The sequence below is a fragment of the Mus caroli genome, chromosome 1 (assembly GCF_900094665.2).
Source record: "Mus caroli chromosome 1, CAROLI_EIJ_v1.1, whole genome shotgun sequence".
NCBI lineage: Eukaryota > Metazoa > Chordata > Mammalia > Rodentia > Muridae > Mus > Mus caroli.
In genome coordinates, this window is record NC_034570.1 from 12,471,436 (window position 1) to 12,487,162 (window position 15,727).

General features: G+C 42.4%; 1 protein-coding gene across 1 annotated transcript in view; it reads right to left on the bottom strand.

Moving 5' to 3' along the window:
- Positions 1-10,606: 10,606 nt before the first annotated feature.
- Positions 10,607-15,727, bottom strand: part of Ube2w (ubiquitin conjugating enzyme E2 W) — an 83,224-nt gene continuing 78,103 nt past the window's right edge. Inside the window, exons 6-7 of the mRNA XM_021172018.2 lie at positions 13,790-13,873; positions 10,607-11,622 (exon numbers count right to left, since the gene is read on the bottom strand). Coding sequence (XP_021027677.1) covers positions 11,605-11,622; positions 13,790-13,873 — 102 coding nt within the window. The 3' untranslated portion in view covers positions 10,607-11,604. The remainder of the gene's footprint in view (positions 11,623-13,789; positions 13,874-15,727) is intronic.

The following is a 15,727-nucleotide window of genomic DNA, read 5'->3' on the forward strand; positions in this document are numbered from 1 at the left end:
TCCACTCACCAGAAGTCTTAAGATCCTGTGGCGGGTGTTGTGGGTAGCTGGCGAGTGTCCCTTTTTTTTTTTCCTAGAGCTTTCAGGTGGGCTGTTAAGTTCCTGATATGAGATCTCTCTAGTTTTTCATGATGATTCTTAATGCTATGAACTTTCCACTTTCATTTTGTCATGTAGTGTGTTGTGCCTTCATTTTCGTCTAATTCTAGGAAGTCTTTAACTTCTTTCCTTCTTTCTGCTTTGACATAGGAGTCATTCAGGAGACTTGTTCAGGTTCCATGAGTTTGGAGGCTTTCTGTTGTTTCTGCTGTTGAAATCCAGCTTTAATCTGTCGTGATCTGATCGGTTAAAGAGGGTTGTTTCAAATTTCTTGTACCTGTTAAGACATGCTTTGTGACTTAGTATGTGGTCAATTTTGAAGAAGATTCTATGAAGTGGTGAGAAGAATGTATATTATTTTGTGTTTGAGTAAAATGCTCTGTAGATCTCTATTAGGTCCTTTTGAGTCATAATGGCTGTTAGCTCCATTATCTCTGTTTAGTCTTTGTCTGGATGACCTGTCCATTGGTGAGAATGATGTATTGAATTCCCCACATTAATGTGTGGGGTTCAATGTGTGACTTAAGCTTTAGTAATGTTTCTTTTACAAATGTGGATGTCCTTGTGCTTGTGGCATAGATGTTCGGAATTGAGATGTCATCTTGGTGAAATTTTCCTTTCACATTATGAACTGTCCTTCCCCATCTTTTTTGATTAATTTTCGTTAAAATTCTATCTTGTTTGATATTTGAACATCTACACTAGCTTGGTTCTTGGATCTATTGTCTTGGAAAAATCTTTTTTCAGCCCTTTACTCTGAGGCAATGTCTATCATTGATGTTGAGGAATGATTCTCTATGCAACAGATGGATGGATCCTATTTTTTCATCTATTCTATTAGCCTGTACCTTTAGATTGGGAAGCTTATTCCATTATTATTGGGAGATATTAATGACCAATGGTTGTTAATTCTAGTTATTCTGTTGGTAGTGGTGGTGGTTGTAGTGTGTGTGTGTGTGTGTGTGTGTGTGTGTGTACATGCATACACGTGCTTCACTTCTTTTGGTTTTTCTGGTGTGAAATTATTTATTTCTTGTGCTTTGGTGGGTGTAGTTAGCCTCCTTGGGATGGAATTTTCCTTCTAGTCCCTTCTGTAGGGCTGTATTTGAGAATAGATATTGTTTGAATTTGACTTTCTCATAGAATATCTTGTTTTCTCCACCTATTGTGATTGAAAATTTTGCTGAGTGTGGGTTGGCATCTGTGGTCTCTTAGAGTCTGCAAGATACCTGTCTAGATTCTTCTGGGTTTTAGAGTCTTTGTTGAAAAGTCAGGTATAGTTTTAATAAGTCTGCATTTATGTTACTAGCTTTTTTTCCTTGCAGATTTTAACTTTTTTCTTTGTTTTGTATGTTTTGTATTTTGATTACTAGGTGGCAGGAGAGGGGCTTTCTTTTCTTGTCCAATCTATTTGGTGTTCTGTAAGCTTCCTTATCTTTATAGGCATGTCCTTCTTAAGATTAGGAAATTTTTCTTTTTTTCTTTTCTCTCTTTTGTTTTTTGGTTTTGGGTTTTTGTTGTTGTTGTTGTTTTTTGTTTGTTTGTTTGTTTGTTTGTTTTGGTGTGTGTGTGTTTTGTTTTTTGTTTTTTGGGGTTTTTTTCCACAGGGTTTCTCTGTGTAGCTCTGGCTGTCCTGGAACTCATTCTGTAGATCAGGTTGGCCTCGAACTCAGAGATCTGCCTGCCTCTGCCTCCCAAGTGCTGGGATTAAAGGTGTGAGCCATCACTGCCCAGCAGATTAGGACATTTTTCTTCTAAAACTTTGTTTAAAAATATTTTCTGGGTCTTTAAGCAGGAATTCTTCCCCTTCTTCCATTTATTATTCTTAGGTTTGGATTTTTCATACACACGGTCCCATATTTCCTAGATGTTTCAGATTTAACATTTTCTTTGAGCAATGTAGCAATTTCTATTATATCTTCTTCTATGCCTGTCCCATCTCTCTCTTTTTTTTTTTTTTTTTTTGGAAAAGTTATTTTTTTATAGATATTTTCTAGATATTTTCTTCATTTACATTTCAAATGCTATCCCAAAAGTCTCCTATACCCTCCTCTCACCCCGCTCCCCTACCCACCCACTCCCACTTCTTGGCCCTGGCGTTCCCCTGTACTGGGGCATATAAAGTTTGCTAGACCAAGGGGCCTTTCTTCCCAATGATGGCCCATCCCTTGTTCTCTGTTGGTGATGCTTGCATCTGTACTTCCTGTTTATTTACCTAGATTTTCCATCTCCAGGATTTCCTCAGTTTGTGTTTTCTTTAAAGCTTTTATTCCCATTTTCAGGTCTTGAACAGTTTTATTCATTTTCTTCACCTGTTTGTTTTATCTTGGCTTTCTTTAAGGAATTTATTAAATTTCTCCCTTGTTTGTGTTTTCTTGGATTTCTTTAAAGGATTTATTCATTCCTCTTTACTGAGCTCAATTATCATCATAAAGTTATTTTTAAGGTTGTTTTCTTGTGCTTTAGCTGTGTTGGAATATTCAGGGCTTGCTGTAGTCAGAGATCTGGGCTCTGTTGGTGTCATATTACCCTAGCTGCTGTTAATTGTGTTTTTGTGCTGGTCTCTAGGTTTGGGATAATTATAGGTTTAGGCCCCAGTTTATCCTTGTTGATAGATGTTTCCCCCCTGGTTTCTGTTTTCTCTCTGGTCTTCTGGCCTGAGTGGCCTGTGGCTCTCATGACCTGTGAGTCCTCAGGTCTAGTAAGATGTCTCAACTGGAGTTTTGGTGACCTACATGGCCTCTAATAAAGTGGGGAGTGTGTGTGTGTGTGTGTGTGTGTGTGTGGGTGGGTGGGTGGGTGTTCTGCTGGAGTTGTGGTCTGGCTTATAAAGAAGAAGGAAGGGGATGGTGTTAGGAAATGTTAGGTGGACTCTAAAGAGTGTTGGTGGGCTGTGAGTATGGTACAATGTACTGTGCCGGGACCCTTGGTAAGGTTGAGTGGGTTCAGAGTGCTTGGTACCCAGGCACCCATGAGACAATTGGTGACTCCCTGCTCCCTACCAGATTCCTAGCCTGGAACATGAGCCACACTTCCCATATAGGAAACATAACCTGTGGTCATGTAGCCCAGAACAGAGTTCTCCATGCTAATAAGGTATCTCTAGGCCCTGAGGGTTTAGCCAATTAGCTTCCCTTTCCAGACATTCCTTCCTGAAAAAGGTATTTAATCTCTGATCCGCCCTGAGAAGATGGTATGCACCCATTTTCCACAATGAATATTCAATAAACAATTTGGAACCAAGAACTGTCTCTTTTATCAAGAACCACGATGGAGGAAAATGGAGAAAGCCTTGCCTACAGAGCAGCACCACCTAAGCCTCTAGCAAAAGGCCCCTGTGCACTCCCAGACAACCACTGCTAAACTAAGGACCAGTGAGCTAAGTGGGAGTTCCCCTCCCTCTGGCCCTGGGCTCACCCTCAGCCTCTTCCATTCTTGGCTTCTCCATGATATTCACAGTAAAGTGGGTACCCCATTTTCCCACCCCTGAACTGTGTATTGACACTTTGCTTGAGCCCGGCAGCTGACAGTGCAGGGCAAACTCAATCTAGCATCTCTGCATTCTGCCTGAAAAAGCTGCATTTGCACACCACAGCTGAGGGGTGAAATGCAAAACCACATGTGAGCAAGGTCTTTCCTGAGGTCGGAGGTCACATTGCCTCTGGTAGAGGAAGGCCTTCTGCCAGAGTTGTGGGTCAGGGTGTGGAGACAAGAGAAGGAGGTACTATTGGGGGAATCTAGGTGGGCTCTGTGGAAGCATCTGTGGGCATGGCCTCTGGTAGAGCAGGGAAATTTTGCTGCAGTTGTGGGCTGGGATATAGATGACTAGTTGTAATTTTTAAGTGGCTATTCTTACATAGCTAAAACACTAATGAGTTAGATTAGCAGCTGCCTCTGTTGTCTTGATCTGTGTTTTCTCGTGTGTGTGAGCTGAGCTCTGTTACCAGATGTGAACTTGTATTACATTTGGCTATAGTGTAAAATAGTTATGGAGAGTACTCTTCTTTTGAATTCAATGTTACATTTGTACTATTTTTTTCTGTAATAACTGCCATGATTTGAACGTTTGCTTTTATCTTAGTCATATTTAATCTGAGAAACTACCCAGATCTTCTTTTATCTTAGCTTTATCTAGCTGAAGATCTGGGGGAAATGAAATTTCATTTCAGTAGTTTTTAGGGGTGAAAGTCTAATATCCCACTTTACTCCATCATCTTAATGTACAATGCTTCTCTTTGAACTGTATATGCTATCACAATCTAAAAGTGTGTTTTGCTTATCATATAACTTTCCTTAGGATGGAAATAGAAATAAATTTGCAAGAAGGGAAAATTAGGGACCAAGCAGAAAGATGACTTTTTTGATGGGCTGAGGACTGAGCCCCAGTGTCAGTGGAGCTAAGGTAAGTACGTGACCTACTACCCTATCAGTCACTTTTCTCATTCTCAAACTACTGGACTATAAAAAAAATTAAAGAATAAATAAATAAATAGATAGATAGATAAATAAATAAATAAATAAATAAATAAATAAATAGTTTCCATAGTTATAGTGTCTCTTTACAACAATAGAACATTGACTAAGACACCACCATTTAGAGCAGGTGTTCCTTTTCAGATCTCTCTCTCTCTGGAAGCAACCCCACAGACATGACCAAAGGTGAGCTTCCTAGGTAATTCTAAATCTAGCCAAGTTAACAGTTGAGTCATCACAACCACTGAAGTATTCCCCTAATAGAACAATCACCAGGCATTGCTTCTTACACACATTCAGTTACATCTCTAAATGCTTTCTAATTGTGACAATTTTCCCAGGCTTCATTTTTGCAATCACTCTTCCCTCTGTCCTTTCCTTATTGACTTTACTCCCCCACGTCCTCATTAATGACTCCCCATTTATAAAGAACAAAATAATTCAAGAGGTTCAGGGACTTTTTTCTCATTCTTCTCTTTGGTAGTGGCACTCTGAATTAGGGAATGCCTACACTTCAGTAACTTAGAATTGGTTACTTCAGGTAGTTCTGGCAGGGCTTGGCATCTTATCTACATGCTGTGTCAGCAAGAACATGTGAAAGACTAAGCCCAAACCATGAAAATGCCCAGTCACTCACATCTGCAGCTGATGCTGGACCTTGGCTGCTGCCATCAGCCAGGACACTTTCTAGGGAGCTAATTAGTTCCCTTATACGAAAAGACCACTGGGTTCTTAAGGGCTGGGCCAAGAAACTGGCTCAAATGTGCTACAATTCAGTCAAATTCTATTAGCTAAAGAGTCACAGGGCCTATGGGGATACTCTCATTCAAATCACCACAAAATGTTAAGGCATTGGACAGTTTCAGCCCCAGAAGAGATGAAGGGTAAGTTGGAAGAAACTGGGAAAAGCCCCAGGCAGGCTAAGTGTGGGGATGTTATGCCTGTAATCCCAGCACTTGGGAAACAGAAGCAGAAGACCTGTTACAAGTACGATGTCAACCTATTCCACAGAGCAAGTTCAAGGCTGGATTATTTGATCACACTGTGAACTGAAAAAAAAAATGGCTGTTTCAGGTTATGGTGTAGCTCAGCCCTTAGCACATACATTTCTTTAATCCCTCTGGCTGGAATACAGACATGACCTTAGTGCATACTTTTAATCCCAAACAATGAAGATAAAGTTAGTTTGTAGAAGGAAGCACCCATATTTGAAAGTGATGATAGACAAAGTGATAGATCAGAGAAAGATTTGGCAGAATAGGATATGCCCAACTCTCATGAGAAGAGAGACAAAAGAAAATCTACTTAAGAGAGAGTGGTATAGAGAAGAGGCAGTTTTACTGGGACAGTGGTACTGAGATAGATTGCAGGGAGGAAGGGAGGGAGGGAGGGAGAGGGAGGGGGAGAGAAAGAGAGAGAGAGAGAGAGAGAGAGAGAGAGAGAGATTCAGACACAAGAACAAGCCTGAGAATGAGAAAGAGCCAGATTAGAACAGATTGCCAAAGTTTAGTATTAGGCCAAACAGAGCAATTCAGTAAGAAACTGAGAGAAGCTAGATTGAATCAATTAGTGTGGAGTGGAGTTTGAGCCAGAGCACAGAAAGAATTAGGAAGGGTGAGCCTATTCAGGATCAAGTCTCAGAGGCTGAAAATGAAAACATTGTAGGCCTAAATGAATGAAGACTAGAATGGAGACTAGAAGCTTCCAGACTAGGCCTAGGTTAGCAGACCAGGTAGTAAGCCTCAGAGATGACAGTTACATCAGGTGAATAAAAGTTACATTGACAGAGAAGAAGGGAGAGAAGAAGGAGGTAAGTCTGCCATAGCAGTGTAACAGGTAGCCTGTAACATTGACTCCTGCTGTTTCTGGGACATATTGTAGTTGAAAGTGGGCCAGGACGCTGATAAACTAAGAAGTGGCCTAGGGAAGAACCAACAAAAGACAGTCAGACAAGGTTGATCTAAGAGGTACCAGAGGGTTCACTACCAAGAGTAGGAGTTGTTTTTTCCCTACCCCTGTCCATTCCAACACCAGCCTAAAGCTGGCTCATTCTACTCATCACTTACTCCTTCAACATAATGGATGCCAGTGTCAATAAGGCCTGTTGCCATGTTACAAAATCTACAGTTAGGAAATCAACATGGTTCTTCTCTGAAATCCATGGATGATAAACCCTCCCTAGATGTTGGCTCTCACTTCTTTCCACTCCCTGTCCCAACACTGAGCACCAATCTTTGCTTGTTTGGTTGGTTGGGGTTTCTTGGGTTTTTTTGTTTTGTTTTGTTTTTTGTTTTTTGTTTGTTTTTTTGCTTTGTTTGGTTTTGCGAGACAGGGTTTCTCTGTGTAGCTCTGGCTGTCCTGGAACTCACTTTGTAGACCAGGCTGGCCTCGAACTCAGAAATCCACCTGTCTCTGCCTCCTGAGTGCTGGGATTAAAGGCGTGCGCCACCATGCCTGGCTCCAATCTTTGTTTTTCTTGAGTTGATTTTATCTCCTGAGGTACCTAAACTCTCCTTGAAACTCCCTAATCTGTGCGAGGCCTAGCTGAGCAGGTGCACTTGACCTTTCCAAGAGTAATCACCAGGCTTTATAGGAACTTTCAGGAACTTTTTTCAGGAAGGCTTCAAGTACAGGCCAAGTAGAGACTTAATGGAATTTTGGAAACAAAAGCAAGAGCCCCTCAAGTGAAGAAGAGAACAGTATAGATGGGTAGCTATATGGTGGTTTGAAAAAGAAGGGCCCTCATGTTGGAATGTTTGGTCCTCAGTTAGTGGAACAATGGGAAGGATTAGGAGGCGTGGCTTTGTTGGAGAAGCTGTGTAGCTGAGGGTGGGCTTTGAGATTTCAAAAGCCCGAGCCTCACCTGCCTGTGGATAGATGTAAGCTCCCAGCTACAGCTTCTGTACCACGGTTGCCTTTCTGCAACTATGCTTCCCACCATGATGGGACTAACTCTCTGAAAGTGTTAAATAAATAAATAAATAAATACCACCCTCCCAATTAAATACTTTCTTTTGTAAGTTACCTTGGCTGTGGTGTCTCTTAACAGCAATAGAGCAGTAACTAAGACAAGCTGAATATCCCAAACTTTTGGGGCTTGGCTTCTTAAGGAATAACAGGAAGCTGTATGCCAATCCTATGCTCACAACTGTGGCACTTTCTATGAACTGAAGGGAGCTGGAAAGGAGTAGCAGCTTGACCAAAGATGGGACTCTCAGAATGCAGAAGCCTGTAACTAAGGCACAACTATAATGAAATGCTAATGAAGCCCCTGGCTGAACTTGTAGGTGTCAGCGTCCTCTGTAGCACACAGGTGACACCCTACAGAAAGAGGCAGGGCTCACTGTGTGTGATAGTAGGATTACATAGGCTTACCCTATGAGGCCAGAGCCATCAGGTTAAATTTGTATTTCATGTTCCTATCTCCTTCCCAATCACATTGAAAGTCAGGCTCCAACAAGATGTGTTTTGGAAAGATGAACATTCCCACCATAGGAGACCATCAGGAAGGTAGTCTAATTTTGGCTTAGCCCTTTTTTCTTTTTAATAATCCTCAGGGTTTATAGAATTCTAAAAGTAAAGAAGTTCAAGGGGGAGTGGAGAGATAGCTCAGTGGTTAAGAGCACTAACTGTTCTTCCAGAGGTCCTGAGTTTAATTCCCAGCAACCACATGGTGGCTCACAACCATCTGTAATGGAATCTGATGCCCTCTTCTGGTGTGTCTGAGGACTGCTACAGTGTACTCACATACAGTAAATAAATATTTTTTAAAAAAAGAACTTCAAGAAATAAATTTCTGTTCTTTATAAATGACCAAGTGTGGAAACAGAGATGTAGCTCAGCTGGTACAAGGCTTGCTTAGTATGCATGAAACCTTGAATTCTATCCTTAGAAGTGCAGAAACTCAGCTCAGAGCTATGCACCTCTATTCCTAGCATTCAGGAGGTGGCCGTAGGAGGGTCAGAGTATTAATGAAACTCAGGGGTCACACCTATGCCCTAAATCAGGTCTGGCCATCACCCTCAGCAAGGTGATGAGAAAACAGGTTAAAACTAAAAAGCAGAAAAATATTTATTCAATGTGACCCCACTAGGAAGTGGGACAAAATGGTGCAGTGAACCAGCAAGTCCATCTTTGGGATTCAGAACTGAGATTAAATTTTAAATAGAGGGCCTAGGATATGCACATCTAAGAGATCCAAATCAAGTGTGGTACCACCGTCTGGGCTTCAGAGTGATCCTGTAAAGTGACCTGACTTGTTAAAACTGTATGAAATCTTTTTTTGGGAGAGAAGTTTTCACTCTAGCTGGGGCCTTTCCTTCTCCTAGCAAGAGATCACTGGGGAAATTCACATTTCTTTGGGGTTCACAATTTCAATTATCTGATAGTCAAACTGAAAGGTGCAGGTATCTCTTTAGAATATACACATTTCTGCCAGACCTGTTACAAAAGGACATCTTCTGCTACATGGTGAGTTTGAGGCCAGCCTCAGTACAAGAGACCTTGCCAAAAAAAAGAAAAAAAGAAAGGACAAAAGGGATGTGTGTGTGTGTGTGTGTGTGTGTGTGCACGCGAGCATGCGCGCCCGCTCGTGCACCTGTCGAAAGGGATATGTGTGTGTATGTGTGCTCACACGCATGCAGCTGTGGAAATGTCCAATCTAAGGTAGTTACAGTAGTTTACAGTGAGATGCAGCCTGAAGCCTGGTAGACAGAAAAAACAGTGAGCATGTTATCTGGTCTGCAAGGCTCAGACAGTTTCCCAGTGCTGTGGAGAGCCGTGCCGTGAGCAATCGCCATTATAAGATGGCGCCGGCCTCCACTGTGACTAACTAGTAAACAAGTCTTGTACGCAGGTTCGAGAGTGAACTCACGCCTAGTCACTGCCCATCTCGAGGAGTAGTAATGGGGTGATGGGCGAGCAACAAATCAGGAGCTGACACGCCACATCAGGTGCTAAAACGCCATGGCTGAGAGCTATATAAGCAACGCCATTTTCCGGGGTCTGGGTCTTCCCTCTTGAAGAAGCAATAAAGCTTTTTGCTGCAGAAGAATCTGGTTGTCCAAGTGTGTTCTTGCCGGAGAGAACGATAGCCTGGGACACAGTGCCACTGTCCACTGGCACTAAAGAGGTTTGTCTTCTCCTTTTAAAAGAAAAGGAATTAAAAGTCTTAGGGGGCTGGAGAGATGGCTCAGCAGTTAAGAGCACTGGGTATCCTTCTGGGGGTCCTGAGTTCAATTTCCAACATCCACATGATAGCTCACAATATAACAGTATCCAATGCCATCTTCTGGTGTGCAGATGGGCATTCAGTCAAAGGACTCATATACATTAAATAAACAGTTTGTTTTTTTAAAAAGTCAAGTCACTTGCTGTCAAGTTTTTCAGAACTTCTAACAGAGGTGGTCTTGATGGATATTATCATATAAGCACAGAAACCCAGAACCAGGTTAAAGATAAGATTAGCAATGGTAAGCATGGAAAGAAATATTGGGTCTGTTGTTACCACAAACTGGGGAGAATGGCTTCATAGTTGCTATATGGTACCTGTGAACACGAGGCAGTGGAACAATCAAACGGGACCACTCTGTGAGTAGAAAGAAATTTATTTGGTGAATCAAATTGGTGGGCTGTCTCTCAGGGACCAGAAAATAGTGGGCAGATATCAGTTTTAAGAAGACAGATATTGAAAGGACAGGCCTGGGATACAGACAAAAGAGCAGTGGAGCTGTTCTGGAACTGGGCTCTTTCTCGAGGTAGCTGACCATGGGGGTGGGGTGGGGGCAGATAAGGGAAGTAGTGGTTTTCCTGGTAAACAGAAAACTACCTTAAGGGCTCCCTGTGGGATGCTGAGTTTGGGTTTCTGCTGACCCAGTAACTGGAGTCCTGCTCAGGACACTGTCAGCAGCACTGCTAGTTTCAGGGGGGAGGGGGGGAGACACCCACTTTGTACCTAGCAATACCACATAAATCAGTATCCCCTCTAGAATACTCGTATTTTTATTAAATAAAAGAATTTAAGAACAGACTCCAATTGAAGCTCAAGGACAATTTTTATTAAAGTTTAAAAGAAAACCCCCAGAGCAAACATGCTGTGATCCCTGGCAGCTGTCCAAAGGAGAACAAAGAAGGGCCAAAGGAAGCCATGTTATTTGAGTTAAGCCAGTATACAGTTCAGTTAGGTAATGGACAAGCAGCCACATGACATTGGGTTGGGTGTTACAGAAAGACCAAGGAAGCCCATGATACAAGCAAAAGCATTGTTAGGCTCTGACCAGCTTCCAAAGGAACACAGAAAAGAAGAAAATGGAAAAGTTTTTTTGAGACAAGGTCTTTGTAGCTCTGGACGACCTGGAACTCACCACATGGACCAGGCTGGCCTCAAATTCTTTGAGATCCACCTACCTTTGCCTCCCAGTGGCTGAGATCAAAAGCATTTACCACCACAACCAGCAAGTTACAGTATTTTGAGTCAGGACTTAGAAAGTTAGACAAAACCACACCTCATGGTAGCTTCTAAGGACCATGTTATGGGACTGGGATTATGGGAAGGAAAAGTATATTATCATGTTATTTTAAAGAAGTACTATTCATTCCTCCAAGCCTTTTAGCACAGCTTAAGGTAGACTCACCTTCCTAAGGAGTGGTCCCTTGGCCAAGTGACTGACCTGCCCAACTGGGGTCACCTCATAAGGAAGGAGACAATGAAGTGTCGTCACCCAAAGGTAGATTCCATTCTTTGGAAGGGAAGAGTTTTCCCTTTGTGGGCCTTCAATACTACTCTAACATTATGGATCTCCAAAGAGCAGATTGGAAACAGAATTGATCCAGGACATGATGGAACATATTTCACTGGATTACAATGGATATTTAGCAGATATTATTGAGTAAAAGATCCTTTGACTGAACATATCCGAGCTACGTATTAAACAAAAGGAAAGGCTGTTCTTTTCCTGTAGACCTCTGAGTCCTCCTCTACCAATGTAAGCAAGGCTCCAAGAAATGCACAGGCCATGCACAGACATTTCAAACTCAGGTGACCATAGAACGCTGTGGCAGAGAACACAACAGTGAAGTCCTGTTAGAAAACATCGCAGTGTCACTGGCAACCAAGCAGGAGGCTCTGCCAGCAGGTGAGACTGACAGCTTCTAGTTTTCAGATAGGAATAGGACATTCCTGGTAAAAAGAAGAAGAAGAAGGAGGAGAAGAGAGAGAGAAGTCTCAAACTCACGACAGATGGCTGAGGTACCTATGTAACATATCAAAGCAGATACTGGCAGAAACTTTCTCTCAGCATCCTCTGTACAGCATCATCCTGGCTGGCATACTCCACCACCTACCTTCAACCTCTCAGCCCCTGAACTTCACTCTCTGTCTCCCACCTTCTCTTCTTTATACAACCCAGCCATTTTGGCTACAAGATCTCTTGGTGTCTTGGCCTCTTGGCTCATTTCCAGACTCTTTACTCCTGGACCCTCTCTCACTCACCAGACCCCAATCTTCTCTCCTCTCATAGCCAAGTTCAGTCTAGACCCTTCCTTAGTCTATGCCTTTGTCTATGTTTGTTAGTAATCACTGGCCTGCCCTTGGAAACATGGTGACAGCAGAACTGCCATCAAGATAAGATACATTGCCACTGTCACCACGAATCTTGTACTTTTCTTATGGGCATAGGCTACCACCCCTTATAAAAAGCCAGTACCTCCTCTCCCTGCTCCTTTTCCCTTCCACCCTCTGCTCAGAGGCAGCCTCTGCTGTGCCCCTCCCCCACCTCCATAATCCTCTCATTTGAGATCTGTTGCACGATGTGTCTTTGTACCTTGTCTCCAACTCACCAAGGTACCTTCTGCGACTAAATCATAACAATGCTCTCCCTAATATCTACAAGAAGCCTTCTCATCAACCATACCTTGAAGCAGTCATGTCCTCATTTTTCTATTCATTCAGAGAGAGAGAGAGAAAGAGACAGAGACGGAAACAGAGACAGACATACAGAGAGAGAGAGAGAGAGAGAGAGAGAGAGAGAGAGAGAGAGAGAGAGAGAGAAAAGAAAACCCCCATCTCTCTATCTCTATCTTTTCCCTCCCTCTCACCTTCCACCCTCACAGCAGAGATGAAGCCCAGGCCACTCGTCATGTTATTCTAACGCTGTCCTGAAGTGGGCATTTAAAACTGATTTAGCTAAAAAATTTGACTCTTCCCTTGGGCCTACAAAGTAAGTAAACACAGAATGAAAAGCTGGTGTTTCTGCCTTGTTTGTTTCCGTTTCCCATTTTACTTATTTACACACATAGGCATTCTAATCACTCAGAGGGTCTCTCTAGCCTCGTTCAGCCTCCTCCAGACTGAAGATTCAAAGAGAAGTCATTGTCCTAAATCTCCGGTTACCTTCAATTCTAGGTGAAGCTCACAGGACAGAATTTTACTCTAAGGATGCGAGCTGGAAAAGATGTAGTCACCTCCCGAGACTGGATTGATGCCCTCAAATGATGACAAAGTGTCCTATGAGCTTCCTTGGGTAAGCAATCTCCCTCAAACAGGGCACCAATGAGAGTCCAACGCAATAATTCCATCAAAGTCCAACTAGAAAACCAATGGGTTTGTTTGTTTTGCTTATATAACATGGGTGAGGTTGGATACAGAGAGCTCAAATGACTCAGATGCAGCTGTATTCCCCAGACCCACCATGGCATGGTGACAATGCATGAAAACTTCATCCTGCCAGATAAACAGTCTCCTTTCTGTTGTGGTAAATATTTAATATGAATTGGGGGTTTCTACCCTCCCTTTGATCATTCGGTTCCCAAATAAAGGACACAAAGCCTTTATATGTATAATAAGCCTTCGAGCACCAGAGCTGGGCAGATATCAACCCTCTGTGCTAATTTGTCCACTTTCCTATCAAAACCATGAGTTGCCGTGTTCTGCCTGGGTCACTTCTACTCTAAATGGCCAGCCCTCATAGCCACGTTTTCATGTTTCACCTCCCCCATGGGGTCTAATCTCGTCCTGCCTCCTACCCTAAGCCTAGGAACGGAAGCCCACCTACCTCTCTTCCGCCCAACTATGAGCTGTAGATGTCTTTATTGACCAATCAGGAAAAACTTGGGGGGGCAATGTTGGTAAGCCTTTAACCTAAACACAAGAGTTGACTTAAGGGGCTAGAAAGATAACCCAACAGTTAAGAGAGGCTTTGGGATAGAAGAGTTCAGTTACCACTTGACAGCACACAACTATCTTTAAACTCCAGTTCCAGTGGGTAAGATTCCCTCTTCTGGCCTCCACGGGCACTGTATCCACCTAGTACACATATAAAATAAAAATCAATAAATCATTTATATAAAAAAGAATTGACTTAAAATCTGTATAAAGGTCCATTAACTCAATCTCCCCCATCCCCCATCCCCCAAGCTGGTAGTTTAGGAACTCTTTTCCTTAAGCAAGTCTCCACCCTGGAGATGCCCTAGAACTTACTTTTATGCCACACTGACCTCAGATTCAGAGATCTACCTGCTTCTGCCTCCTGAGTGCTGAGACTAAAGGTATGCCACCAAATCTGCCTCTGCCACCATTTTTTCCTTGAGAAAGAGCGTAGGTGTTAGCTGAAACCGTTATTTTATCATAGGGCATAAAATGCCCTAAAACAGTGCACATTTTTATGTATGTTTGTTGTTGTTGCTTTTAAATAGGGTCTCACTATATAGACCTGAGTGTCCTCAAACTCACAGAAATTTGCCTGCCTCTGCCTGCCCAGTGACGGGATTAAAGGCATGATCCACCATGCTCTGCTGGCCTGGGTTTTTGTTTTTGTTTTAGTTCAGTCAACTGGAAGGTTAGCTGGGTTTTTTTTTTTGACACATAGTCTCTCTATGTCTCTCTATGTATCACAATCTGAAACTCCTATGTTAGTACAAGTCCCTCCTCTCGTCCTTCCTTACACTGGAAGCACGGGTGTGTGTACAGGTGGAAGTACACAGATCAAAGTCACAAAAGGCCTAAGAAAATGCCAAGTCCTACACAGAGGTTCTGATCAGTAAATCAGAAGTGGAGCTGAATAGTTGCATTATAACAACACTCTAAAGCAGTGCTTCCCTGACGCTGTGACCCTTTAATACCATTCCTCACGCTGTGGGGACCTGCAAACATAAAATTATTTCATTGCTATTTCATAACTGTAATTTTGCTACTGTTTTGAATTACAACATAAATATCTCATATGCAGGTTATCTGATGTGTAACCCTAAAGGGGTTGCGACCCACAGGTTGAGAATCATGGCTCTAAGTGCTGTTGTGTATGTCATTGTGGGAAGCATTCCCTTCTGAACCATGATTCTTCAAGTATACATCGACTGAAGAAAAAACATGCCCTGAATGTCCACTAGAAGATAACCAATCCATTTATCCATCTTGACATAACTACACAAGAGAGCTTTGTTTTTCAGGCCAGCTTCACTTTGAACCTCTGCAGCAGCATAGTTTGCTATCCTAATTAAAAGTCATGCCTGGCTTCTTGAAGTATGGCTGGCAGTTGAACATCAGGCAGAGACTGGAAGCTTATTTAGAAAATCTAGCTGACTACAGAAAAACAATTTATTTCTAGATACCGACGTTCCCCAGTGACAATTAGGCTCTTGTCTCCAGCTGCCATAGTGAAGCTTCACTGCTAACCAGCCCATGCCAGAGTGCATTTGCATCAGCCTTAGCAACCTCTAGACACAGGGAAAATAGAAAACAACAGTAACAAATAATTATAATCTACCGCTAACATGGATAATAAAGAATAAAAAGAAGCCAGGTGGCATTGACACACACCTTTAATCCCAGCCCTGGGAAGGCAGAGGCAGGCAGATCTCTCTGAGTTCAAGACCAGTCTGGTCTACAGACTGAGTTCCAGGAAAGCCAGGTCTACACAGAGAGACATTGTCTTAAAAAAATAAAACAAAAACAAAAACAAAAGAATAAAAAGGAAGGGACTGGAGAGATGATTCAGCAGCTAAGATGTCTGACTCCCTCATACAGAAATACATGCAGGTAAAACACCAATGCTCATAAAGGAAAAGAAAAAAATTTGTTTTTTTCTTTTTTTTCCATATTTTTATTGGGTATTTACTTCAATTACATTTCCAATGCTATCCCAAAAGTCCCCCACACGCT